At 46.6% G+C, this 27,742-nt stretch overlaps 2 protein-coding genes across 2 annotated transcripts; both read right to left on the bottom strand.

Moving 5' to 3' along the window:
• Positions 1-435: 435 nt before the first annotated feature.
• On the bottom strand, positions 436-27,462 carry LOC140116876 (uncharacterized). The gene is made up of 3 exons (XM_072133310.1): positions 27,345-27,462; positions 26,531-27,163; positions 436-7,865 (listed from the first exon to the last, which is right to left on the bottom strand). The coding sequence occupies exons 1-3, from the start codon at positions 27,460-27,462 to the stop codon at positions 6,634-6,636; spliced, it is 1,983 nt and encodes a 660-aa protein (XP_071989411.1). The 3' UTR covers positions 436-6,633.
• Positions 10,096-12,261, bottom strand: LOC140119892 (uncharacterized). Its single transcript, XM_072139327.1, has 3 exons — positions 11,791-12,261; positions 11,292-11,677; positions 10,096-10,923 (listed from the first exon to the last, which is right to left on the bottom strand). The coding sequence occupies exons 1-3, from the start codon at positions 11,873-11,875 to the stop codon at positions 10,756-10,758; spliced, it is 639 nt and encodes a 212-aa protein (XP_071995428.1). The 5' UTR covers positions 11,876-12,261; the 3' UTR covers positions 10,096-10,755.
• Positions 27,463-27,742: the final 280 nt, after the last annotated feature.

The following is a 27,742-nucleotide window of genomic DNA, read 5'->3' on the forward strand; positions in this document are numbered from 1 at the left end:
CCTCTGGTGGGTCTTCTTGCTTCATATATGGACTTTGCAGATGTCTTCTTGGAAAAGCAAGCTAAGATTCTGCCACCGCACTGTCCCTTTGGCTGCCGGGTACATCTCCTCCACGGGGTCGGGTTTACCCACTTTCTGTGCCCGAAACTGCGCCTATGCCAGCCTATGTGAAGGAGAATCTGCAGATTAGGTGCATACGCAAGTCCTCTTCCCCTACCGGTGCTGGGTTCTTCTTAGTGGCTAAGAAGGATGGTTCTCTCCGTCCATGCATAGACTATTGCAGACTTGGCAAAATTACTGTGAAGAAACCGCTACACACTGCCTCTGATCACAGAACTCTTTGACTGCCTCATGGAGCCAAGGTCTTCACCAAATTGGACCTACAAGGGGCGTATAATCTTATCTGCATCCGGGAAGGTGATGAATGGAAGACCGCATTTAATACTTGTGATGGGCATTTCAAGTATCTTGTCATACCGTTTGGACTCTGTAACGCACTAGCCGTATTTCGTGAGTTCATCAACAACATTTTCAGAGACTTGCTATACAGCTGTGTCATGATCCACTTGGACAATATCCTGGTCTTCTCTGCAGACCTCAAATTCCATCAAGCTCAGGTATGACTGGTACTCAGGCACCTAAGAGCCAATCGTCTTTATGCCAAACTCAAGAAGTGCCTATTCCACCAAATAAGTCTTCTTTTCCTCTGGTACATCATGTCTGACAAGGCACTTCAGATGGATCCCACAAAGTTGTCTGCGGTACTACAGTGGCCTTGCCCAGTGGGACTTGGGGCCCTCCAGATATTCTTGGGCTTCGCTAATTACTACCGGCAGCTCATACCGCATTTTTCCTCCCTCGTGTCTCCCATTGTGGTGCTGACCAAGAAAAACAGCTGATCGAAGCTCTGGCCTCTGGTGGCCGAAGAAGCTTTCTCCAAGCTTTCTGCCTTTGACTCGGCTCCTGTGCTCACTCGGCCTGATACAGAGAAACCATTTCTGCTAGAAGTTGACGCCTCCTCTGTAGGAGCTGGTGGAGTGCTCACCCAGAAAGGCTGAACTCTCTCATGCAGCTTCTTCTCGAAAATCTTCTCGGATGCAGAGAGAAACTACTCCATAAGTGTTCGGGAGCTTCTAGTCATAAAGCTTGTTTGGAAGAATGGCGTTATCTTCTGGAAGGAGCTTGTCATCTGGTTTGTATCTATACTGACCACAAAAATCTCCTGTATCTCCATACTGCTCAGTGTCTCAATCCATGACAGGGTCGTTGGTGCTTCTTCTTCTCTCCCTTTAATTACCTGATCCATTCTTGTCCATTTTATACACAGGTGCCCAAAACTGTACACAATATTCCATGTGTGGTCTGACCAGTGATTTGTATAAGGGAAAAACTATGTCCTTATCATGAAAATCTATTCCTCTCTTGATACATCCCATAATTTTATTTGCTTTAGCAGCAGCCGCCTGACTCTGGTCACTTAAATTAAGTTTACCATCCACCAATACCCCCAAGTCTTTTTTTCAGATTCAGTTTTAGGAAGTAATTAACTGTTTAGAAAATAATTATACTTTTTGTTTCCATGGCCCAAGTGCATAACTTTATATTTATCTACATAAAACCTCATCAAACCATTTCTCCGCCCACCCATCAAGCTTCCACAAATCCCTCTGTAATGCTAAACTATCAACCTCAGTATTAGTTACTTTACACAGCTTAGAATCATCTACAAATATTGAAACTTGACTGTGTAAACCCACTACAAGGTCATTAATAAAAATATTAAAAAGAAGTGGCCCCAATACTGACCCCTGTGGCCTCCACTGGTAACATCAACCCAATATGAGAATATACCATTAATAAAGACTGTCTGTTTTCTAGCACTAAGCCAATTATTTACCCAAATACACTGATTTTCCCCTAGTCCCAGCCTCTCATTTTATGTACCAACCTTTTATGCGGCACGGTGTCAAATGCCTCTGAAAAGTTCAGATATACAACATCAACAGCGTCCCCCAGATCCAGTCTGGAACTTACTTGCTCATATGTATCATGCTTCAGGGGTAATGGACCCACTGGACCACCTCGGATGATGACGTAAGCTGACACCTAGCCTTGAGGAAGTAGTCCTGCATGACGATATGCGTGGGGAGCCTTCCACCAATGTTCCCATCTGTCCTCCCACATGTATGCCAGTCCTATATGAGCTTTTTATGATGCCTTACCTCCGGATTCTCCAGCGGGGACATGGTTATGTATACTGGGTGATATCTTTTATTATCTCTATACTGCTTATTGCACAGGCACTATGTTGTGATACCCTTCACTTGGATAGTGTACATGGCAGATTACTATCGGGCTTAGTGCAATTAGATTTGTTATCAGATCTTCACTTGTGATGACAGGTACTTTTCTCAAGATTTGGATGATTACTTGATACCTATTCGATATCTACTCAGATTTGCTTCACAGGGAGGCTAATAGTCATTATCAGGTGACTGAACATTGGTGGCACAGAATGGGGCATATACCAGTTTCACCACCTTGTATTTATTGTACATTATATATAATTTAAATGCTTTTAAATGCATGTCTCTGCGGCACCTGGGACGCACGCGCTGGGAAGCCAGGGAGGGAGAAGTGAGTGAACCCGGGGATTGTGGGAGCCACAGAGAAGGGCATGGGTTTGAGGTCCTGCACTAACTCGTCTTCTGCAGGAACCTCTGACGGAATGAAAAGAGGAAGAGGTGTGCGTTGAATTAGTCTGTAAACAATAAAGAAAGGAGCTGCACCAGCAGGCTCAGAGTCCAGGGAGTTATAGGAGAATTCCACCCACAGCAACAGATTGGACCAGTCGTCCTGACAAGCAGAAACAAGATGGTGGAGATAGCAGCCCAAAGTCTGGTTCACACTTTTCACTTGACCATTCGACTGTGGATGATAGATGGAAGAAACGTCCAAATTTACTTGCAGCTGGTTACACAGGAATCACCAGAACTTAGAAACAAACTGAGCCCCTCAATCAGAAACGATGTGCTGAGGAAGTCCATGAAGCCGGAAAATGTGATGGAAGAACAGACTGGCAAGGCGAGGAGCAGACAGTAGACCTGAAAGAGTAACAAAATAGTAACAAAAGAGTAACAAAAGAGAAAACTGGTCAGTTACCACACAGATGACGATATTGCCAGAGGAAAGCAGAAGGTCCGTGATGAAGTCCATTGCCACGCACGACCACGGATGGCTGGATATTGGTAATGGCAGTAGCAGATCTGCTGGTTGAAGGTGAGATGGCTTATTACGAGCACAGGAAGTGCAGGAACCCACAACATCTTTGACCAGGTCTGGCCACCAATAGAAATGGGAAATGAGGGCCACAGAGCGCTGCACCCTGGGGTGCCCAGCCACACGAAAGCAATATCCCCAAGTCAATATCCTCTTTTGAAGTGCAGGTCAGACATAAGTCAGGGGCAAGCTGCTGAAGATCCACTGGAGCAGCAACAACCCGTTGTTCTGGAGAAATAATATTCCAAGAAGCCGGTTCCTATATAATGACATCTGGGGCACAAGAAATGGCATCAGAATTGATGTTCTTCTCAACAGGACAGAAGTGAATCAGGAGGTTAAAACGTGAAAAGAAGAGCGACCAGCAGGCTTGCCTAGGGTTGAGACGTTGAGCAGTCTGAAGATAAAGGAGATTCTTATGATCTATGTATACACAGACCGTATGGTGAGCTCCCTCCAGAAGATAACGCCATTCTTCCAGAGCAAGTTTGATGACCAGTAATTCTCTATCTCCTATGGAGTAATTCCTCTCCACGGAAAAGAAAGTCTTAGAGAAAAAGAAAGAGTTTGGCCTTTCGGCCTTTTCTGGGTGAGCACCGCCCCTGCTTCTACTGAGGAGGCATCAACTTCCAGTTGAAAGGGCTTCTCTGTATCAGGCTGAGTGAGAACAGGGGCTGAGGCAAGGGAAGATTTTAACCTTGAGAAGGCTTCTTCAGCCGCCGAAGGCCAGAGACGGGGATTGGCCTCTGTTGGGGATAATATAGCTGAGGAAAGGAAGTCTCCGCTGTCTGAAATTCATTTTTCGAGTTTGTCATAGAGGCAATTGGTCCTGAGACTACTAAGGACTTGCCATACATGAGACTGGTGGGACTCAAGATTCAGAGAGAACACCAGAATGTCGTCAAGATAGACCACGGTATATAGCAGATCCCTGAAGATGTCGTTGACGAATTCTTGGAAAATGGCTAATGCACTGCAGTCCGAACACCATTACCAGATACTGCGAGTTAAAGGCGGTCTTCCACTCGTCACCCTTGTGAATACAGATGAGGTTATAGACCAGACAAAGGTCCAGTTTGGAGACCTTGGCTCCACGCAGGCGGTCAAAGAGCTCTGTGATTAACGGCAACGGATAGCGGTTCTTAACAATGACCTTATCAAGACCGCGGTAATCATTGCATGGATGGAGTGACCAATCTTTCTTGGTCACGAAGAAGAAGCCTGCACCAGCTGGAGAAAAGGATTTACCTATAAACCCCCTCTTTAGGTTCTCTTTGATATAGTCTGATATTGCTGCAGTCTCAGGCACAGAAAGGGGGTACACCCGAACCCGGGGAGGTGACGCACCCGGCAGCAGATCAACAGGGCATTCATGGAGGCAGTGCGGTGGCAAAGTCTCTGCTTGTTTCTTGGATAATACACCAGCAAAGTCTTGATAGCAAGCTGGGAGAACCTCTAGAGACTTGGGAGCTACAGAAGAGGCCAAGACAGGTACTGGATGGGAACCACCATGCAGCGAGAGTGGCAATCTGGTCCCCAACGAAGAATCTCCCCCGTCTTCCAGTTAAGGACTGGTGCATGGAGCTGCAACCACAGAAGGCACAGCAGGAGGGACTGGGTGGAACAAGGCAGCACATAGAAGGACAGTCTCTCTTTATGTTGAGCTCCGACTTGCAGGGAAATAGGCTCAGTGCTGTAGTGGACCGGATGACCGAGGAGTTAACCAGGGGCTTCTCAAGGCGGACCACTGGGACACGAAGCTGGGAGACCAGAGCAGAATCCACAAAGTTCCCTGCAGGACGGACAGGACAAGCCCCAAGGAAATGTTCTGGACTGGCACAATAAAGACAGAGGTCCTCATGACGACGCCTGGAACTTCCTGGGGAGACAGCCGAGCTCTATCCACTTGCATAGGTTCATCTGCAAAGGACACAGAAGGCAGGTGCCAAGTGAGGCAAACGTTGAAACGAGGCTTGTGGTTGTTCGAGAAGTAGCTCTTCAGCGCGCTCTTCTAGACCGCAGGTCACGTGTGGACAGCATGTCTTTAACTTGTCCCAAAAGTCCCTTTTTAAAGGTTGCAGTCAGGGCCACATCGTTCCAGGTGAGTTCAGAGGCCAGGGTACGCAACCGAACCGCATAGTCACCAACAGATGAGTGCTCTTGGCGCAGGTTCAGCAGTGCAGTCTCAGATGAAGACGCCAGTGCAGGTTCCTCAAACACGGACTAGAATTCGGTGTGCAGGGAGCACTGGGTGATAAAGCCCCTGCACAACTTGGGGTTTCCATCATACTTTGATGACATGGAGAGTTTCAGCCTAGGTTCAGCGGCAGGCAGGCTAACTGGAGTAGAAGGAGGATCCGCAGGAGCTTGGCGCTGTTGCCGAGTAGCCATCAGTTTCTGCAACATGGCGGTGACTTGACCAAGCTGTTCTACCTGCACGGCAATCTGCTGGGACTGCTGGACCTCAACGGTGGTAAGATCCACCAGTTTAGACAGCGGGACCTTGGCAGGGTCCATGGTCGGATCTTACTTAGCTTCAGGGGTCAAGGAAGGCGGCAAAGGTTCAGGGTCAGAGCTGGAGTGTAAACGGGGTCACAACGGGAGATCTATACACCGATAAATGGCAAGGGAACACGAGGATCCGTTGGGGAATGCTGGGAGAGGCCGGCTTATATTCTATTCCAAGAAATGGCCAGTGCCAATCAGCGGTCCGCTGGCCCTTTTAATCTATGAGCCCTAGGAGGTGGGGATGCGCGCGCTGGGAAGCCGGGACAGGAGCAGGAGCGTGGAGAGGTGAGTGAACCCGAGGGGAGCGGGCGCCACAGAGAGCGGCAAGGGACGTGGGTCGCAGGAGCACCCGTGACAATATGGTGAAGAGAGGAAGAATACATGAGGAGACTGAGACACAGCCTGCCTTCAGTTCACTGAGCTAAAATAGTGGGACAGAGTCCCTATAAATATATTTTTGGAGCGGTTACCATGAGCTGCTGCAGAGGGGGACGATTCTCGATCTAGGATACAACACAATGATATATATTTATTGGCAGACACCGGCAAAGCTTCTCCATCACCAAGACACAGAGGAAGCGCTGCTGACTGTGACAGGTGATATATTACATGTACAAGTCACATAAGAAGCGACTTGTTGTCATATAGATTTTTCAACATAATTGTCTGCCCATGTTACTTAGCTTTTAGATAAGACATATGCTGCAGAATTGACAGAGGGAAATACAACCATATAAATTTAAACTGGTAGTGTTCACTGTGCAATAAATATTGACATGGTTTCTCTCCCGTGTGAGTTCTCTCATGCCTAAAAAGCTATTATTTCCTAAAACACCATTTCCTTCATTACAGAAATAAAAATGGCTTCTCCCCTGTGTGAGTTCTTCTGTGTTTAACAAGCCCTGAATTATAGCTGAAACATTTTCCACATTCATTACATGAAAATGGCTTCTCCCCTGTGTGAGTTCTCCGGTGTTTAACGAGCCCTGAATTATCGCTGAAACATTTTCCACATTCATTACATGAAAATGGCTTCTCCCCTGTGTGGCTTCTATGATGTTGAACAAGTGATGATTGCTGTGTAAAACATTTTCCACATATATTACATGAAAATGGTTTCTCCCCTGTGTGAATTCTCCAGTGTCTAACAAGTCCTGAAGTGTCACTGAAACATTTTCCACATTCTTTACATAAAAAGGGTTTCTCCCCGGTGTGACTTCTCTGATGTAAAACAAGATGTGACTTCTTAATAAAAGATTTTCCACATTCCAGACATGAAAATGGCTTCTCCCCTGTGTGAATTCTCTGATGTATAGCAAGATATGTTTTATCTGTAAAACATTTTCCGCATTCTGTGCAAGAATATGGCTTCTTCCCTGTATGAGTTCTCTGGTGTTCAATAAGATTTGAATTTTTACTATAACATTTCCCACATTCAGGACATGAAAATGGCTTCTCTCCTGTGTGACTTCGCTGATGCTGAACAAGATTTGATTTCCGACCAAAACATTTCCCACATTCAGTACATGAAAATGGCTTCTCCTTTGTGTGAATTCTCTGATGTATAACAAGATGTGATTTCTGAGTAAAACATTTTCCACATTCCTGACATGAAAATGGCTTCTCCCCTGTGTGAGTTCTCAGATGTTTCACCAGCTGTGAATTATGGCTAAAACATTTTCCACATTCAGTACATAAAAAGGGCTTCTCTCCTGTGTGAGTTCTCACATGTTGATCAAGACTTGATTTCTGGGTATAATTTTTCTCACACTTTGAGTATGAATAATTCTTTCCCTCTCGATGACTTTGAAGATGAATGAGAAGATCTGATTCTTGACTAAGAGGCTTCTCACATTTCGGATGTGAAAACTGCCCCTTATCTCCAGGATTTCCCTCCCCTGTGGAAAGATGTGACTGATTATCTTCTACTTCACCACAAGGAGATGAGGGGGGACGTCCATGGGAACCTCTTGTACTTTCATCTCCTGGAAAATATAACCATGAAATCAATATTGGAGGTTTCTTTTTTCCCCAGTTACAAGCAGAAGTAAAGCGGCCAGTCAGTAACATACAGTCATCTATGGAGAGAAAGGTCATGAATATTCATTGGAAATATAATCCATTGACATAAAATTGGATTAAAATTCAATTTTTAAAAATATAATTATTATAAATAGGATTCTTCTAATTTCAAATACTTAGAGGGTTGTCTAACCAGGAGATGGTCATCTCAGGCTGGAGCGGAGCCTAGAAATACTAGAAAACCAGTAAAACAAGTGGTAGAAGCCCCGGACAGCCGTATATACAGGATAACTGTACTACTATACAGCTACTAGGGACGGGGGTTTAGTGGATTTCTTGTCTGTTATAATAAGTTAGAATTGCGGAAGTGATTTGGGCTCCACTCCTGCAGTCGGTGTCTGGTCCTCGCTGTTGGTCTCCTCCTCACGGCTGCCGGCAGGTCTTCCTACTTCAGTCACCCCGCGGGGGCAGCAGGGAGAGTTGTGGTGTAATCTTCTGCAGTTTCCTCTCCAGGCCCAGTCCTATAGCAGCTCCATGTAACCCCCTGGTGGACATTTTTTACAATTTGCTAACAGCAAATTTTTGTTTTTGAGCAATAATTATTACACCCTCGATAGCTTGACTTTTTCCGATATTTTGATATTTATTTAGAAATACTGGGTATTTTTTGGGCCTACTAGGGGTGGCTCATGTATTTTGTGGTTGCCCTATTCCATATGGGGCCATTTTGCCCCTTGTCTTGGGTATCCCATCTATGTGTAATATGATTGTGAACATTTGTGTATTGGAATTATCATAAAGTGGATACAGTAGTTGTATTGATACTTTTGCAGCTCTTTTCTTCTGAAATTTGGCTGTTATCTTCAGACAAACCTAATCAGTAGACAATATGGCTGCCTCTGGGATTGTCTGCGTGGAGATGAATATCTATCCTGCTGTATAACTCTCTCTCTGCATTTCGAAGTTGGTTCAGTTGTCACCATAACAATAGTGTCCATTTATTAAGGGCAATAAGGAGTTTCGGTAAGAACTTGAGTTATCTCTGATTTAACCAATAAGATATTCACTACATGGCAGTCAACGTAAAGATAATTGTATATGTATAGTAGTACATTCATCAATATTTACCACCCAGAGGTATCACTGTTGTTGTTAACACCATTGTCTATGTCTGGGGGTCTCTAGGCCTGAAATCCAATAACGTAAGCGTGGTCTCTGGAAGAAGAACCGTGGTTGTCTGCCCTGGATTAGTACCTGGTTGAGTGGGATAAAGTGGACTGGCTACGATTCACTTCATCATATCATAGATTCATCTTATCACAACACGTCCTATAAATGCAGAACTTTATAATGTGAGCATCTATCTCATCACATAGCTGTCCGTAGACATAACATGACCTTCACATGCCAATCAGACCTGGTCCAATTCCGATAGGTAACAAAGTCTCAAAACAAACAGGGTTGTGGAGTCATCGTTGGGGGTGCACAGTCTTTCCTCTGCTTCTACCGGTGAGGAGAAGAACACCGGTCTCTCACCGTCTATTACTCGCAGCCTGACTGGGGACAACGTGGACACAGTACGTGTCTGCAGCCTCCCTTTGAAGTCCGTAAACGTTGCTCTTCTTTTATGGATCTCCGTAGAGAAGTCGGGGGAATATCGACACTCTGGCATTGTCCACCCTCATTCCCTGTAGTCTCCTGGCGAGTCTCAGTACTTTGTCTCGATCTCTATTTAAGAATCTTGCCAAGAAGGGAAGAGGCCATTCCCCTGGTTGTGGCAGTCACGCCGATGAATATTCTGCCTCAAGAAACAGAGTTCCACCTCTCAACGGAAAGTCCCTACGCTCTTTCCGGGAGACCAACAATTATAACGTTATTGTGTCTTGAGTGGTTTCCATATCGTCCATTTTTTGTTTAAGCTTTTCAATGGCTGAATTACGATCAGATATTCCTCTTGGCATTTGAGTCGTACGATCTTATACCCGAGAGATCCTCTCCTCATTGTGTTTTTTCTTACATTTTGTAGATCCTGTCCTGTTATTGCAGTAGTGCACTGTGATTTATAATCGTATTCAAGAGGGAGGGGGATACCACAGAGACCCCTCTATGTGTAAATGCTTCACTCTGGTGCTGTGTTAACCCCAGGAGTAGGACGTACACATCGCGTGGCAGGTAATCACAGAGAGCTGATTATATGGTTCGGAAGTCCACGCACCGTATTAGTATCCTGCTCCGCTCCCCTGTTAATAGTAGGGGAGTGCCCGAAACTTCGCAACGTGGCGTGAACTCTCCCCTTCCCTATTCATACTCAACACATAGAGCAGCGTCAGAGGGGAGCAAGCTCCGACCTGTTTCTCTTGCATTAGACGTGCAAGGTCTGGGGAAGTTGTGAGGCAGTGGCAATTTTTTGAGGGCGCTGTTTTTATGGCTTTCACTGTGCGTTCACTGTTTTTTTTATTTAATCAGACTGATCTTTATTGATTTTTTTCATTTTAAAAAACATAAACCAAAACCACAACTTGGGAGACCCTCCCACCCTATCCGGTTTTATTATGTTTTAGTAGATTTAATAAAATAATTTAGCCATATTCTGGGGTGGTGGTGCTGACACCACTTGGCAGCAGAATTAGGTGTCCTGGCTGCTTTCAACCACAATACTCACCAGCTTAACTGCTGTGGACAGGCAGGTGTCTGCTGTGTAATACTGCTGATAGCCGCTGTGTATGGGGAGAGCTGAGCCCATGAGCTACCGCACCCCGACTTACTGTAACCTTGTCGTACACAAAGGGGTTAATAGGCCACTTTTACACATTATGGTGGTCTGCTCAAAGGGGTTTCACTGCTCCAATGACATTCCTCCGAGCCTTATAGTAACACAACATGTGGATATAGACTGATCCGACCGACCGGAGGAGGAAACCAGAGACAGATGAGCCGGTGTCTATGTCATCTCCATCTCCTCCCCTGGATGTGACCTCTCCCTGCAATGTATAAGGGAAGAATAACCCACAAGATACATGAAAGGCTCTTACCCTCCTCTGTCACTGATGAGGGGATTTCCTCTCCGCTCCTCCTTCCACCACAACTTTCCTGGAAAGATCCAACATGAAGGACCTGAGAAAACAAGGAAATGTCTCCAGAGATTCTCTTATATCCAAGTGATGGACAGAAACCTCCAGAACCAGGAACTAAGGGGAATAATCTCCTGCAGGAGGAGACGGGATCCACATTCATCCCAATATTTTACACATCAACATCAATGTTCCGGTTATATTACTGCATAACCCGATGTGACCCGACCCTGAGGTGGAGACTCATGGACACCAGGGACAAGATTATTCACTTCTCCTGCTCTTCTACCATTTGTAGTTATGTCCGACCAACATCTCCCCATAGACCCCCCACCCACTGCTGCTGGAGAAGGTAAGTAGCTTCATTACATCCATCTATAGAGGATTCACAGGAACCTCAGCTCCACCTACCTGATGATCCAGTGGGACGTTCTCCTCTGGCTCCTCCTTAACAACATTGAAATATAGAGGACTGGGACATCTCTCTGGATCCTGTGTAATATCTCGGGAATCTCCAGGACTGGGACATCTCTCCGGTTCCTCTTTAATATCTCGGAAATCTTCAGGACGGGGACATCTCTCGGGTTCCTGTGTAATATCCCGGGAATCTCCAGGATGGGGACATCTCTCTGGTTCCTGTGTAATATCTCGGGAATCTCCAGGACGGGGACATCTCTCTGGTTCCTGTGTAATATCCCGGGAATCTCCAGGACTGGGACATCTCTCCGGCTCCTCTTTTATATCCCGGGAATCTCCAGTACTGGGACATCTCTCTGGTTCTCCAGTACTGGATCCATCTATAGGAAATATACACAGTGACTGATACATTGTCTATATGTGATGATGAGATGATGGAGGAGGTGACCTCACACCTGCTCTGTCCTCTATAATCAGGAAGGTCTCCTCTTACCTGGTGATGTGAGGGGCTGGTGGTCCTCCATCATGATGTCCTTGTACTGGTCCTTGTGTCCTTCTATATACTCCCACTCCTCCATGGAGAAATAGACAGTGACGTCCTGACACCTTATAGGAACCTGACACCCACAATGACACAGTCATCACCCAGACCCCTCCCTTGTGTTATTGTACAATGTCCCAGCATTCCCGGCAGCGCTCACCTCTCCGCTCAGCAGCTCAGTGATCCTGGAGGTAAGTTCTAGGATCTTCTGCTCATGTATCAGTGAATGAGGTGGAGGCTCGGTGATGGGGCTCTGGGTCCATCCTCCTGACACACGGGGGGTCACACACTCACCAGACGACTTCTTCACTACTGTGTAATCCTGTGTATTGGGAGACACTGATCACTACATAGATCCTAAGAATCCTTCACCTCTCCAGTCATTTCCCGCTGTTATTCCTAGAGATAAGAGACGTGTCCTGGGAGACTCTCACCTCTCCGGTTATCAAGGAGATCATCTCCAGGGTGAGCTCCAGGATCCTGGCCGCCATCTGCTCTCTGTCCTTCTCCCGGATCCCTGGTGGATCATTGATGGAAAGGATCATCTTTAGGAGAAACCTCTGGGAGTCCTGGATCTATAGAACCTGAGGAAACAGGAGAAGAACTAAGAGCAAACTCTATATGAAGCAATTGTGTCCATGACATGTGTGATGTGACAGATGGGGATTCTCCAGACACTGGAGGGGAGGTCACTGGACTGAGGGAGGAGTGATGGCGCTGGACTGTGGCGCTCCTCACTAATAGCACATACTGGACCCCACATGGAGGGAGACTTTGTTGGCTCAGATATTCCCCAATGGGGGGATTATTTGGCTACAATGCTTGTAAGTGATGAGCTAGTGCTCAGCATCCATCTTGTCCCTCTGTCAACCATTTTGTGTATCTTCTGCAGATTACCCAGAAGTAGCTGCTCCCTGAAAGCAAAAGATGAGCTCTACAAGGTCCCTGATAAAATACAAACAAGAATATCCACGCAGAGTTTTTTTAATTAATTTTTCGTTTTCCATCTTCAAAATTCCATAACATATATTGCACTTCATAGTGATGGTATTTAATATTCCATTTTGTGTACTGGGAAGCGGGAAAAAAAATCCAAATGTAGTAAAATTGGTGAATAAAATGCATTTGCGCCATTTTCCTGTGGGCATCTTTCACTGTGCGCCCCAAATGCCATGCCTACTGTATATACTCGAGTATAAGCAGAGTTTTTCAGTACAAAATTTGAGCTACTACAGGGGGATGGCACGCTGTATACTACAGGGGTCTGGCAGGCTATATACTACAGGGGGCTGGCAGGCTATATGCTACAGGGTGCTGGCAGGCTATATGCTACAGAGGGATGGCAGGCTATATGCTACAGGGGGCTGGCAGGCTGTATACTACAGGGGGCTGGCAGGCTATATGCTACAGGGTGCTGGCAGGCTATATGCTACAGAGGGATGGCAGGCTATATACTACAGGGGGCTGGCTGGCTATATACTACTAGGGGCTGGCAGGCTATATACTACAGGGGGCTGGGTGGCTATTTACTACAGCGGGATGGCTGCCTATATACTACAGGGGGATGGCAGGCTATATACCACAGAGGGCTGGCGGGCTATATACTACAGGGGGCTGGCAGGCTATATGCTACAGTGGGCTGGCAGGCTATATACTACAGGGGGCTGGCAGGCTATTTGCTACAGGGGGCTGGCTGGCTTTATACTACAGGGGGCTGGCTATATACTACAGTGAAGTGGCTATATACTACAGGGGGCTGGCTGGCTATATACTACAGGGGGCTGGCAGGCTAAATATTACATTGGGCTGCCAGGTTATATACTACAAGGGGCTGGCAGGCTATATACTACAGGAAGATGGCAGGCTATATACTACAGGGGCTGGATGGCTGTATACTACATGGGGCTAGCAGGCTATATAATACAGGGGGATGGCAGGCTATATACTACAGTGGGGTGGCTATTTACTACAGAGGGCTGGGTGGCTATATACTACAGGAGGCTGGCTGGATATATACTACAGTGAGGCTGGCTATTTACTACACTGGGCTGGCTATATACTACAGGGGACTGGTAGGCTATATACTACCGGGAGGCTGGCTATTTACTACAGGGGGCTGGCTTGCTAAGTACTACAGGGGATTGACTGCCTATATACTACAGTGGAGTGGCAGGCTAAACACTACAGGGGGCCGGCCGGCAATATGCTACAGGGAAGCTGGCTATTTAATAAAGGGGGCTGGCAGGCTATATTCTACAGGGAGGCTGGCTATTTACTACAGGGGGCTGGCTATATACTATAGGGGGTTGGAAGGTTATATACTACAGTAAGGTGGCTATATACTACAGGGGGCTGGCAGGTTATGTTCTACGGTGGGGTGGCTATATATTACAGGGGGCTGGCACGCTATGTACCACAGGGCGCTGACAGGCTATATACTACAGGGGGCTGGCAGGCTATATACTACATGGGGGCTGGCAGGCTATATACTACAGTGGGGTGGCTATTTACTACAGAGGGCTGGGTGGCTATATACTACAGGGGGCTGGCTGGATATATACTACAGTGAGGCTGGCTATTTACTACACTGGGCTGGCTATATACTACAGGGGACTGGTAGGCTATATACTACCGGGAGGCTGGCTATTTACTACAGGGGGCTGGCTTGCTAAGTACTACAGGGGATTGACTGCCTATATACTACAGTGGAGTGGCAGGCTAAACACTACAGGGGGCCGGCCGGCAATATGCTACAGGGAAGCTGGCTATTTAATAAAGGGGGCTGGCAGGCTATATTCTACAGGGAGGCTGGCTATTTACTACAGGGGGCTGGCTATATACTATAGGGGGTTGGAAGGTTATATACTACAGTAAGGTGGCTATATACTACAGGGGGCTGGCAGGTTATGTTCTACGGTGGGGTGGCTATATATTACAGGGGGCTGGCACGCTATGTACCACAGGGCGCTGACAGGCTATATACTACAGGGGGCTGGCAGGCTATATACTACATGGGGGCTGGCAGGCTATATACTACAGTGGGGTGGCTATTTACTACAGAGGGCTGGGTGGCTATATACTACAGGGGGCTGGCTGGCTATATACTACAGGGAGGCTGGCTATTTACTACACCGGGCTGGCTATATACTACAGGGGAATGGTAAGCTATATACTACCGGGAGGCTGGCTATTTACTACAGGGGGCTGGCTTGCTATATACTACAGGGGACTGACTGGCTATATAATAAAGGGGGCTGGCTATATACTACAGGGGGTTGGCAGGCTATATACTACAGTGGGGTGGAAGGCTAAACACTACAGGGGGCTGGCCGGCTATATGCTACAGGGAAGCTGGCTATTTACTAAAGGGGGTTGGTTGGCTATATACTACAGGGGGCTGGCAGATATATATTACATGGGCTGGCAGACTATATACTACAGGGGGCTGGCAGGCAGGCTATATACTACAGTGGAGTGGCTATTTGCTACAGAGGGCTATGTGGCTATATACTACAGGGAGGCTGGCTATTTACTACACCGGGCTGGCTATATAATACAGGGGACTGGTAGGCTTTATACTGCAGGGAGGCAGGCTATTTACTACAGGGGGGTGGCTTGCTATATACTACAGGGGACTGACTGGCTATATACTACAGGGGGCTGGCTATATACTACAAGGGGTTGGCAGGCTATATACTACAGTGGGGTGGAAGGCTAAACACTACAGGGGGCTGGCCGGCTATATGCTTTAGGGAAACTAGCTATTTACTAAAGGGGGTTGGCTGGCTATATACTACAGGGAGCAGGCAGGCTATATGCTACAGGGAGCTGGCAGGCTATATGCTACAGGGGGCTGGCAGGCTATATGCTACAGGGGGCTGGCAGGCTATATGCTACAGGGGGCTGGCAGGCTATATGCTACAGGAGGCTGGCAGGCTATATACTACAGTGGGGTGGCTATTTACTACAGAGGGCTGGGTGGCTATATACCACAGGGGCTGGCTGGCTATATACTACAGGGAGGCTGGCTATTTACTACACCGGACTGGCTATAAACTACAGGGGACTGGTAGGCTATATACTACCGGGAGGCTGGCTATTTACTACACTGGGCTGGCTATATACTACAGGGGACTGGTAGGCTATATACTACCGGGAGGCTGGCTATTTACTACAGGGGGCTGGCTTGCTATATACTACAGGGGGCTGGCTTGCTATATACTACAGGGGACTGACTGTCTATATACTACAGGGGGCTGGCTATATACTACAGGGGGTTGGCAGGCTATATACTACAGTGGGGTGGCAGGCTATACACTACAGGGGGCTGGCCGGCTATATGCTACAAGGAAGCTGGGTATTTTGTAAAGGGGGTTGGCTGGCAGGCTATATACTACATGGGCTGGCAGGCTATATACTACATGGGCTGGCAGGCTATATACTACAGGGGGCTGGCAAGCAGGCTATATACTACAGGGAGCAGGAAGGCTTTATGCTACAGGGGGCTGGCAGGCTATATACTACAGGGGGCTGGCAGGCTATATACTACATAGGCTGGCTGACTATATACTACAGGGGGCTGGCAGGCTATATGCTACAGGGGGCTGGCGGTCTATATACTACAGGGGGTTGGCTGGCTATAAACTACAGGGGGCAGGAAGGCTATATGCTACAGGGGGCTGGCAGGCTATATACCACAGGGGGCTGGCAGGCTATATACTACAGGGGGCTGTAGGGATGGCAAGAAAGTGGCATTTGCGACTTTGGGTGCAATTTACGTTACGTGGTTAAACGCCAGGAAAAACTGTTATAATATTTTGATAGATCGGACCTTTGGGGGCGTGGAGATACCTCATGTGTTTAGGATTTTTACGACTTCTAGGGAAAGGGGTGGTTGGAATGTTAAGGTTTTTTGTTATTTAATTTTTTATTAATTTTCTTTTACTGTTTTTTAGATCTCCCGGGGGTTCTTTAACCTGATTGAACCTACCATACACTGCTGTACCACTGTACATACTACTACATACCGCATGGGAGTATACGGGGAGTCTGCACATCATCTACAGCAATAGGTACCCTAAACATGACAGCCTTAGGGTCTTTGTGTGACCCGAGGCTGTCATGGCAATGAATCCCCCGCCCACACCCCGTGATGTCATTGGGGAGTGGCAATCCATTGCTATGATGGCACCGGCTCTTTGGTTAACACCCACAAGTGGTGCTATCACAGTTCACAGGTGTTACCGGTAACTGGTGGCTGCAATACGCAGCAAACACCGGCTATAGAGAGGGATCAGCCCCGTGAACCGACGCGTGACGTGCTATTATGTGTCACATCGGTAAAAAAATATATATAGTGTGTGCTCCTGGAGCATGCTGGGAGTTGTAGTCCCTCCATATAGTGTGTGTGCTCCTGGAGCATGCTGGGAGTTGTAGTCCCTCCATATAGTGTGTGTGCTCCTGGAGCATGCTGGGAGTTGTAGTCCCTCCATATAGTGTGTGTGCTCCTGGAGCATGCTGGGAGTTGTAGTCCCTCCATATAGTGTGTGTGCTCCTGGAGCATGCTGGGAGTTGTAGTCCCTCCATATAGTGTGTGTGCGCTCCTGGAGCATGCTGGGAGTTGTAGTCCCTCCATATAGTGTGTGCGCTCCTGGAGCATGCTGGGAGTTGTAGTCCCTCCATATAGTGTGTGCGCTCCTGGAGCATGCTGGGAGTTGTAGTCCCTCCATATAGTGTGTGCGCTCCTGGAGCATGCTGGGAGTTGTAGTCCCTCCATATAGTGTGTGTGCACTCCTGGAGCATGCTGGAAGTTGTAGTCCCTCCTCTGGTCACTTACCTCTTCTCTCCTCAGTGCAGGACACTCTACCTTATACACGTCTAGCTGCTAGTCATGTGACCCTGGGAGTGTGATGTCACTGAGGGGCGGGGCCTCTGCTCATGATTTACTTGTCATGTGACCCGGGGAGTGTGATGTCACTGATGGGGCGGAGCTCCGTGTGTATATGTGTACGGAGGAAAAGTTGTGGGTGAAGGACCTGTGATGATGTAATAGATCATGTGATCAGGGCAGGACTAGGACACTTGTCTTCTTATTGGTAAGGTGGACATTAGATTGGAGCGGCTTTTCCGCCTCTTGTGTTTGGATTAGATCGGTTACACAGGTCACTGTAAAGTATAATAAAACATAATATCATTATTCTGCAGGTAAGTATGATTAACCCCTTCACAGCTGCCATACGGCGAGATACGTCCTTCTTGCACATGCCCCACACAAACGCCATGACAGCGACCACCAGACGTCTGTACCTCCTGTACCCTGGCACCGGGTGCAATTCTGGTGTCATACAGGAGAATCTCCTCTGTTCTTACAGGTGTAGTAAAAAAAATATATAATAAATAATAAATAATATATTTTTATGTACAGTTTTCTATTTCCTATTGTTACTTTAAGGGTGGATATGTCCGGGTCTGTGAAGCTTCCGTACACAATCCAAATATCATAAAGGGGAGATTCTCATGTTTACCGGGGTTTCTAGGTGCCAGGGCTCAGGAGATCCAGGCGGTTGAAATCAGCCAGGAAAGACTTTGCTTATAGAACTGGGGGAAAGATGTATCTGTACATATTTATAACATATTCTGGTAAAAGTTACTACTTATTATTTTTTTCAGATTTGAAGTCATCGGATAATTTTATAAAGAAATAAATACCATATATACCCAAGTATAAGCTGACCCGGGTATAAGCCAAGATACCTAATTTTACCACCAAAACTGGGAAAACCTATTGACTCGAGTATAAGCCGAGGGTGGGAAATGCATTAGTCACAGTCTCCCAGTATATAGCCAGCAAGTCCCCAGTAGTATTTAGCCTGCCAGCCCCCTGTAGTAGCCAGCAAATCCCCTGTAGTATATAGCCAGCCCCCAGTAGTATATAGCCTGTCAGCCCCCTGTAGTATATAGCCAGCCAGTCCCCAGTAGTATATAGCCAGCCAGTCCCCAGTAGTATATAGCCAGCCAGCCCCCTGTACTATATAGCCTGCCAGCCCCCTGTAGTATATAGCCAGCCAGTCCCCAGTAGTATATAGCCAGCCAGTCCCCAGTAGTATATAGCCAGCCAGCCCCCTGTAGTATATAGCCTGCCAGCCCCCTGTAATATATAGCCTGCCAGCCCCCTGTAGTATATAACCTGCCAGCCCCCTGTAGTATATAGCCAGCCAGTCCCCAGTAGTATATAGCCAGCCAGTCCCCAGTAGTATATAGCCAGCCAGCCCCATGTAGTATATAGCCAGCCAGCCCCCAGTAGTATATAGCCAGCCAGCCCCCAGTAGTATATAGCCAGCCAGCCCCATGTAGTATATAGCCTGGCAACCCCCTGTAGTATATAGCCCGACAGCCCCAGTAGTATATAGCCTGGCAGCCCCCTGTAGTATATGGCCCGCCAGCCCCCAGTAGTATATAGCCAGCCCCATGTAGTATATAGCCAGCCAGCCCCCTGTAGTATATAGCCTGGCAGCCCCCTGTAGTATATAGTCAGCCAGCCCCCCGTAGTATATAGCCAGCCAGCCCCCTGTAGTATATAGCCTGGCAGCCCCCTGTAGTATATAGCCTGCCATCCCCCTGTAGTATATAGCCAGCCCCAACTGCCTCTTATCTCCATGATTTCCTTCCTCTGTGGAAAAATGTGACTGATTATCTTCTACTTCACCACAAGGAGATGAGGGGGGACGTCCATGGGAACCTCTTGTACTTTCATTTCCTTGCTTATAGTTTTGCAGAAGTACATGCACCCTCTGCATCTGTAGCTGAACTGGGGGAAAGATGTATCTGTACATATTTATAACATATTTTGGTAAAAGTTACTACTTATTATTTTTTTTCAGATTTGTAGTCATCGGATAATTTTAATATTAGTATAGTAATATTAATTTTAAATACCATATATACCCAAGTATAAGCTGACCCGGGTATAAGCCAAGATACCTAATTTTACCACCAAAACTGGGAAAACCTATTGACTCGAGTATAAGCCAAGGGTGGGAAATGCATTGGTCACAGTCTCCCAGTATATAACCAGCAAGTCCCCAGTAGTATTTAGCCTGCCAGCCCCCTGTAGTAGCCAGCAAATCCCCTGTAGTATATAGCCAGCCCCCTGTAGTATATAGCCAGCCCCCAGTAGTATATAGCCAGCCCCCAATAGTATATAGCCAGACAGTCCCCAGTAGTATATAGCCTGCCAGCCCCCAGTAGTATATAGCCTGCCAGCCCCCAGTAATATATAGCCAGCCCCATGTAGTATATAGCAAGCCAGCCCCCAGTAGTATATAGCCTGCCAGCCCCCAGTAGTATATAGCCAGCCTGCCCCCTGTAGTATATAGCCTGCCAGCCCCCAGTAGTATATAGCCAGCCCCATGTAGTATATAGCCAGCCAGCCCCATGTAGTATATAGCCTGGCAGCCCCCTGTAGTATATAGCCTGCCAGCCCCCAGTAGTATATAGCCAGCCCCATGTAGTATATAGCCAGCCAGCCCCCTGTAGTATATAGCCTGGCAGCCCCCTGTAGTATATAGTCAGCCAGCCCCCTGTAGTATATAGCCTGGCAGCCCCCTGTAGTATATAGTCAGCCAGCCCCCTATAGTATATAGCCAGCTAGCCCCCAGTAGTATATAGCCTGGCAGCCCCCTGTAGTATATAGTCAGCCAGCCCCCTATAGTATATAGCCAGCTAGCCCCCAGTAGTATATAGCCTGGCAGCCCCCTGTAGTATATAGCCAGGCCCAACTGCCTCTTATCTCCATGATTTCCCTCCTCTGTGGAAAAATGTGACTGATTATCTTCTACTTCACCACAAGGAGATGAGGGGGGACGTCCATGGGAACCTCTTGTACTTTCATTTCCTGGAAAATACAACCAAGAAATCAATATTGGAAGTTTGATTTTCCCCAGTTACAAGTAGAAGTAAAGCAGCCAGTCAGTAACATACAGTCATCTACAGATAGAAAAATTGTGAATAATAATTGGAAATATAATCCTTTCACATATAATTCAATTCAAATATAATTATCAAATAAATAATCATATTCTCATCTCATCCTGGAGTGCAGCCTAAACGTCCTAGGGCCTGCAGCTCTTTCTCAGTCTGGACAGCCATTTTGTTGCTTCCAATCCTTATTAATGGGACATTTTGGAGGGCAATGAGGTCAGATTCCATCCCCAGACAATAGATTGAAGAACATAGATCAGACGGCTTTCATCTTTTTAAATGGATGAGTATTAGACTACAATAAAACAAAAATTGAATAAGAACCTAAAAGTTCAAATCACTTCCTTTCCCTAGACCGGATATGAAAATGAAAAAAAAAAAAGCTTTTACGGTGTCCTAAACATCCAGATTTATCACCATATAAATAGTTATTCCCTGCAGTGAAATTTGTATCAGAAAATTGTGGCAAAATGTCCTAACTGCAACTTTTTTGCCATTTGCGATACAGGTTTAGGGGTTCAATAAACGGAGTCACTGTGAGGTCCATAGCAGGAATATGGGGATTCCTATTATGCCCCACGATGCTGAGTCTTTTTTTCTGTCATTCTTCTGTTACTTATAGCAGAAAAAATTGGGCTGCGGCGCTATTTTTCTACTTTAAACAATGGAAGGACGTGATGAAAGAGAAGTTCACATCAGCAGTTTTTCAGTGTTAGAAGAGAATAACGGAAACGATAAATGGAAGGTGAACATCCATTCTATTCCCCATGGGGACACATGTACAGGAGGCTCCTTCCAACGTGTTATGAGTAAAATTACCTTTTTTTTCGCTTTTACACACAACGTAACAGGAGGACGGAAGGGCCTTACATATATAAAGACCATTCTATACATGGCTGATATATAATGTCCTACACACAAATAAATCACCTGCTCTATACAACTACTTGATCACAGAGACATAGAAATATACAAACACATTATCACGCACACCCGATACAAATATACATACAGATATATACACAATTACATGTAGAAATATGCGCACACATATATGTGCCAGGCACATGCACACACACAGGTTATATACTGTATCTCCATTTATTTAACACACGCATACAGACACACGCATATCTCACACATACTTACACACAGTGAGGACAGATACAAAAAAATATGGGGGAACAATAGATATATTTATTGCTAGGTACTGCCAAAGCCCCTCCATCAAGACACGGAGGATGCGCTGCTGACAGGTTCTTATATATAGATTTTTCAACATGATTGGCCCAATTGTTGGAACCAGGGACACAGGAATGGGCCAGGATTTAAACAGGAAGGGCAGCTGGCCAGCGCCAATAATCATCGCGGTGGCCCTTTAAATCTCAGAGCAAGGAAACCATCTGTGGATTGTGGACAGGTGAGTGAGGCTGCTGCAGGGGAAAGGGGGCGCAGGGAGATCCATGGGTGTGCCTGCGACCCGGGGTGGAGGAGAACCCGTGACAGTACCACCTCCCCTTGTCCTCCCCTTCTTCTTGGTCTGAAGGAATCTTTCTAGGAGAGTATGATCAAGGATGTTATCCTCAGGCTCCCAAGATCTCTCCTCAGGCCCAACCCCCTTTCAGTTGCCCAGGAAGAACTGCTTGTCGGAGTTGAGATGGTTTATATATGAAATGAAGAAGTTATTCCTGGCTTGTATATCATGCACGTAGGAGCTGTATATTGTTTAAGAAATTCTCACTTTTCTCACGATGTACATCCCCCTAGTACGGTTTATGGAGCATGCCTCGGCGTCTACCCTGCTGGCTCCTGCCTTCGAAAAGCCGTTCCAGCCTCCCGCCGTACCGTCGGCAGAGGAGCCTATGCAGGTAGACAAAGCCAGACTCTCCTCCCATGAATGCTCCAGACAATGTCAGGAGAATCTTTGCCTGTACTTTGCCAGTCCTAAACACTTCATTGGGGCTTGTCTGGTCCCTCCCCAGCATCCAGGAAACGCCAGCACCTAGGGTTTTTGGGAGAAGCCACCCAAGGTGTGAACACAGCTTCTTCACGCCTGATTATTCATGTGCTCCTCAGCTTCAGTTCCTGCACTCAAATTAAGGTTTCAGCTTTCTTGGACTTTGGTTCTGTGGGGAACTTTGTGGATGCTGCCCTGGTCTCCTGGCATCACATTCCGGTGGTTCCTCTTCAGAATCCTCTTGTCATATCCTCAAGCAGTGGACAAATCCCCTCTGATCCGGTCCGGTACAACACTGAGCCTGTTTTTCTGCAAATAGGAGCTCTTCAAAAGGAAAGACTGTCCTTCCATGTGCTGCCATGCTCTACCTCATCTCTCCTACTGGGTCTCCCATAGCTGCAACTCCACGCACCGGTCCTTAACTGGAAGACGGGGAAGGTCCTTTGTTGGGGACCAGAATGTCAGTCCTGCTGCATGGTGGCACCTCTGCCCATCCAGGCTTCCTCTGTGACTCCCAAGCACTTGGATGGTCTTCCTACATGTTTCCAGAACTTCTTCGATGTTGCAAAAAAAAAGCAGACACTATTCCACTGCACCATCCCTATAATTGTCCTGTGAATCTCCTGCCAGGTGCCTCTCCTCCCAGAGCTTGTGTGTATCCTCTTCCAGTTCCGGAGACTGCTGCTATGTCAGAGTATATTAAAGAGAACCTGCAGAGGGGCTTCATACACAAATCCTCAGACTTCTTTTTCGTGACTAAGAAGGACCGCTCCCTCCGTCCTTGCATAGACTATCACGTGCTTAACAAGGTCCCCTGACGTTAATCGGGGAGCTCTTTGACCGCCTGCGCGGTTCCAAGGTGGATCTTCGTGGGGCCTACAATCTCATCTGGATCCGCAAGGGTGATGAATGGAAGACAGCGTTTAACACTTGTGATGGACATTTCGAGTACCTTGTGATGCCATTTGGACTGTGTAATGCTCCAGCTGTCTTCCAGGAATTCGTTAATGACATCTTCAAGGATCTACTGTATACATGTGTCTTGGTCTACCTTGACGACATCTTGGTGTTCTCTCCTGACTTCAAGACCCACCAGTCCCACATACGGCAAGTTCTTGCCCGCCTTCGGGCTAACCGTCTCTACGCCAAGCTCGAGAAATGTCAGTTTCACCAATGGAGTCTTACTTTCCTTGGCTCCCATATGGCCAGCATGCGCGTCCCCGCTCCCTAGGGTGCGCACGTGCCAGCACTCGCAGATTTAAAGGTCCAGCGCACCACTGATTGGTGCTGGCCACTTCCGTGTTTTCAATAAAGGCCAGCTTCTCCCAGCAACCCCTGCCAGATCTTTGCACTCTTATGCTTCAGAGAAAGCTCTCCCTGCAATTCCCCTCTGTTCCTAGTGTTCCAGCTCTGAACTCCCGTTGTGACCCTGGATCGGACCCTGACCTTGCATCTCTGCCACCTGCCTGGACTTTCTGCCTGTTCCTGACTCCGAGACTGCATTGTGTTCCTGTACCTCAACTTTGGCTGCCACCATGGACAAGTCGCACCTGTGGAATGACCTGGTGGCACCACGCCGCAGCATTCTGCTTTACAGCGGGCTCTGGTGAAGACCAGGTGCCTCTTAGATTCCGTTCCCAGGTGACGGCTTGTGCCATCGTCCGCGGTGGTCCCGGGGGTTCACTGATACAATGGGCAGATACAAAATGACAGAGATAACAGCCCAGAGTCTGATTATCTCTCTCTACTTGTCCATTGGACTGCGGATGGTAAGCAGAGGAGAAATCCAACTTCACTTGAAGTTGACTACACATAGATTGCCAAAACTTGGAAACAGACTGAACCCCGCCTTTTGAAACGATGTTTTGAGGAATTCCATGAAGCCGGAAGATGTGGAGGAAGAATAGGCTGGCAAGGCATGGTACAGACGGCAGACCTAGCAGAGGAACAAAGTGGGATATTTTGGTAAACCGGTCAGTTACCACCCAGATGACTGTATTACCAGAGGAAGGCAGAAGGTCCGTGATAAATTTCATAGCCACGGGAGTCCATGGGCAGCTGGGTATCGGCAACAGCAGAAGATGTCCCCAAGTCAATATCCTCTTCCGAAGCGTAGGTCGGACGTTGGTCTTGCCAGAAGGAAGCTGCCAAAGGTCCACTGGAGCGGCAACAATCAGTCGTTCTGGAGGAATGACATGACAGGGAGCTGGTACTTCCCCAATGACATCAGAGAAGTAATGGGGACAGGTGAGTGGCGCTGCACTGGCAGGACACACGTGAGCCCCTGACAGTACCCACCCTTCGGCTTCCCCCTCTTCTTGGTTCGGAGAAATCTCTGCAGGAGATGATGATCCAGGATATTGTGCGCGGGCTTCCAAGATCTCTCCTCAGGCCTGACCCCCTTCCAGTCTACCAAGAAGCTTACCTCTCACCGTCTTAATTTCTAGGATCTACTTTACCTCTAAGACATCAGTGGAGTCAGCCGCAGGAGAAGAAACTTGCAGGGAGAAGCGGTTCAGGATAACTGGCTTGAGTAGAGATAGGTGGAAGGAGGACGGGGACAGGTGACTGGAGCGGGCGCTGTGCTGGCGGGGCATGATGGGCACGGGTGAGCCTGTGACCCGCCATATGGGTCGCGGGAGCACCCGTGACAATATGATTTTTAGTGGAAACATGTCGTTTCCTAGAATTTTTTAATAGAAGTATGAATTAAAAAAAATAATACACATATTTTTATTTACAGATCTCATGTGCAATACATATTGTAGCAAATCATTTAAAATGTTTACCTATTCAATCAAATAAATTCAATAAAATGCATTTAATTACACTATTTCTTTTAGCTAATCTCTCTCTTTACACTATCCACTTTACATCATCATTGGAGTAACTATACGGAGATATATTTAATAGGACCTGACGTGGCGCAGAGGGAGGGGGGGGCCTGGCCGGCTGAGAGGAGGGCGGCCTTACTGTCCCCTCGCCGGCGCAAATATGCAGCGGCGGGGCAATCATATGCTGGCGCATGAGCGCCAGTGTATGATGTGTCCCCCAAAGTATCCATTCAAAATCCCTGCACTGCTATATAAAAACTTACAATCAAGATGATTGGACTCCTTGACAAAGAAGGCAGAAGAGCCTTCGAAACGCGTAGGAACATTTTCCCTGTGTGGCTTTCCGTAGATAGGACTTTTTTTTTCATTTTGATTCATACGGAGTAGTTGCCGCTGCCGCCCGGGGCACACTCCGATTGTAATAAAACCGTAGAGAATTTCTGTGCCAGCATTTGTTAACCACCCTGGAACCAAACCGACACGGCGCAAAACAGAGAACGAGCAACAGATCTTTCGGTCCCCTTCTTTATCTTCATTGAGGAGACTTAGAGACAAATCTTACGGGTACTGAATCTATTAGCATCTCAACACCTGTCACCCACAATATCATAGTACAGGCACTATCACAGTGTTCACTATTTGAACATCCTATCTGCTATCCAATCATTTGTGTATAAGTAGTCAGTATTTCACTGTATGTGTTGGTTGACTCAGAACCTTGCAGGTTATTTCTAGTCTAGCGCAGGTGCAATTTTTATTAAATTACAGAAGTCAGACTTCAGCAGAATTGACAGAAGGAAATACAACCATAAAAATCTAAACTGGTAAAGTCCATAGTGTAATAAATATTAACATGGTTTCTCTCCAGTGTGAGTCCTCTGATGCCTATAATTATCTCCTGATAAAAAACGTTTTCTGCGTTACAGATATAAAAATGGCTTCTCCCCTGTGTGAGTTCTCCGGTGTTTACTTAGCCCTGAATTATTGCCGAAACATTTTCCACATTCATTACATGAAAATGGCTTCTCCCCCGTGTGAGTTCTCCGGTGTTTAACAAGCCCCGAATTATCGATGAAACATTTTCCACATTCGTTACATAAAAATGGCTTCTCCTCTGTGTGAATTCTCCGATGTAAGACCAGATGTGATTTCTGAGTAAAACTTTTCCCACATTCAAGACATGAAAATGGCCTTTCCCCTGTGTGAATTCTCAGATGTTTTACAAGATCCCATTTCTTATGGAAACATTTTCCACATTCAGTACAAAGAAACGGCTTCTCTCCTGTGTGAATTTTCATATGTTGTCCAAGACTTGATTTATGGTTAAAATGTTTCTCACATTCTGAACATGAAAAAATCTTTTTCTCTGGGTGACTTTGAAGATGAATGAGAAGATTTGATTCTTGACTAAAAGACTTCTCACATTTCGGACATGAAAACTGCCCCTTATCTCCATGATTTCCCTCCTCTGTGGAAAGATGTGACTGATTATCTTCTACTTCACCACAAGGAGATGAGGGGGGACGTCCATGGGAACCTCTTGTACTTTCATCTCCTGAAAATATAGTCAAGAAATCAATATTGGAAGTTTCCTTTTCCCCAGTTACAAACAGAAGTAAAGCAGCCAGTCAGTAACATACAGTCATCTATAAATATAAAATTTAATCCATTGACATATCAATGGCAATCAAATTACAAAATATAATTATCAAATAAATAATCAAATCCCAAGAAACCAGATTTTTCTATTTCCAAGATATAAGAGGGTTGTGCAACAAGTAGATTCCCATCACACTCTATAGCACAGCCTAGAAGTCCTGGGGCCTGCAGCTCTTTCTCAGTCTTGAGAGCCATTTTGTTGATTCCAAACCTTATTGGTGGGACATTTTCAAGGGGAAATGAGGTCAGATCCCATCCTAAGTCAATGGATTGAAGATCCAGACGGATTTCATATTTTGAAATGGATAAGTGTTAGACTACAGTAAAATAAAAAATGATTAAGAACCTAAAAGTTCATATCACTCCCTTCCCCTAGACCTGAAATAAATTAAAATTAATATTAATAAAATTAAAAAAAAAAAAAAGCTTTCACGGTGTCCCAAACATCCAGATCTATCACCATATAAATAGTCAT

The sequence above is a fragment of the Engystomops pustulosus genome, chromosome 2 (genome assembly GCF_040894005.1).
Source record: "Engystomops pustulosus chromosome 2, aEngPut4.maternal, whole genome shotgun sequence".
Taxonomy (NCBI): Eukaryota; Metazoa; Chordata; class Amphibia; order Anura; family Leptodactylidae; genus Engystomops; species Engystomops pustulosus.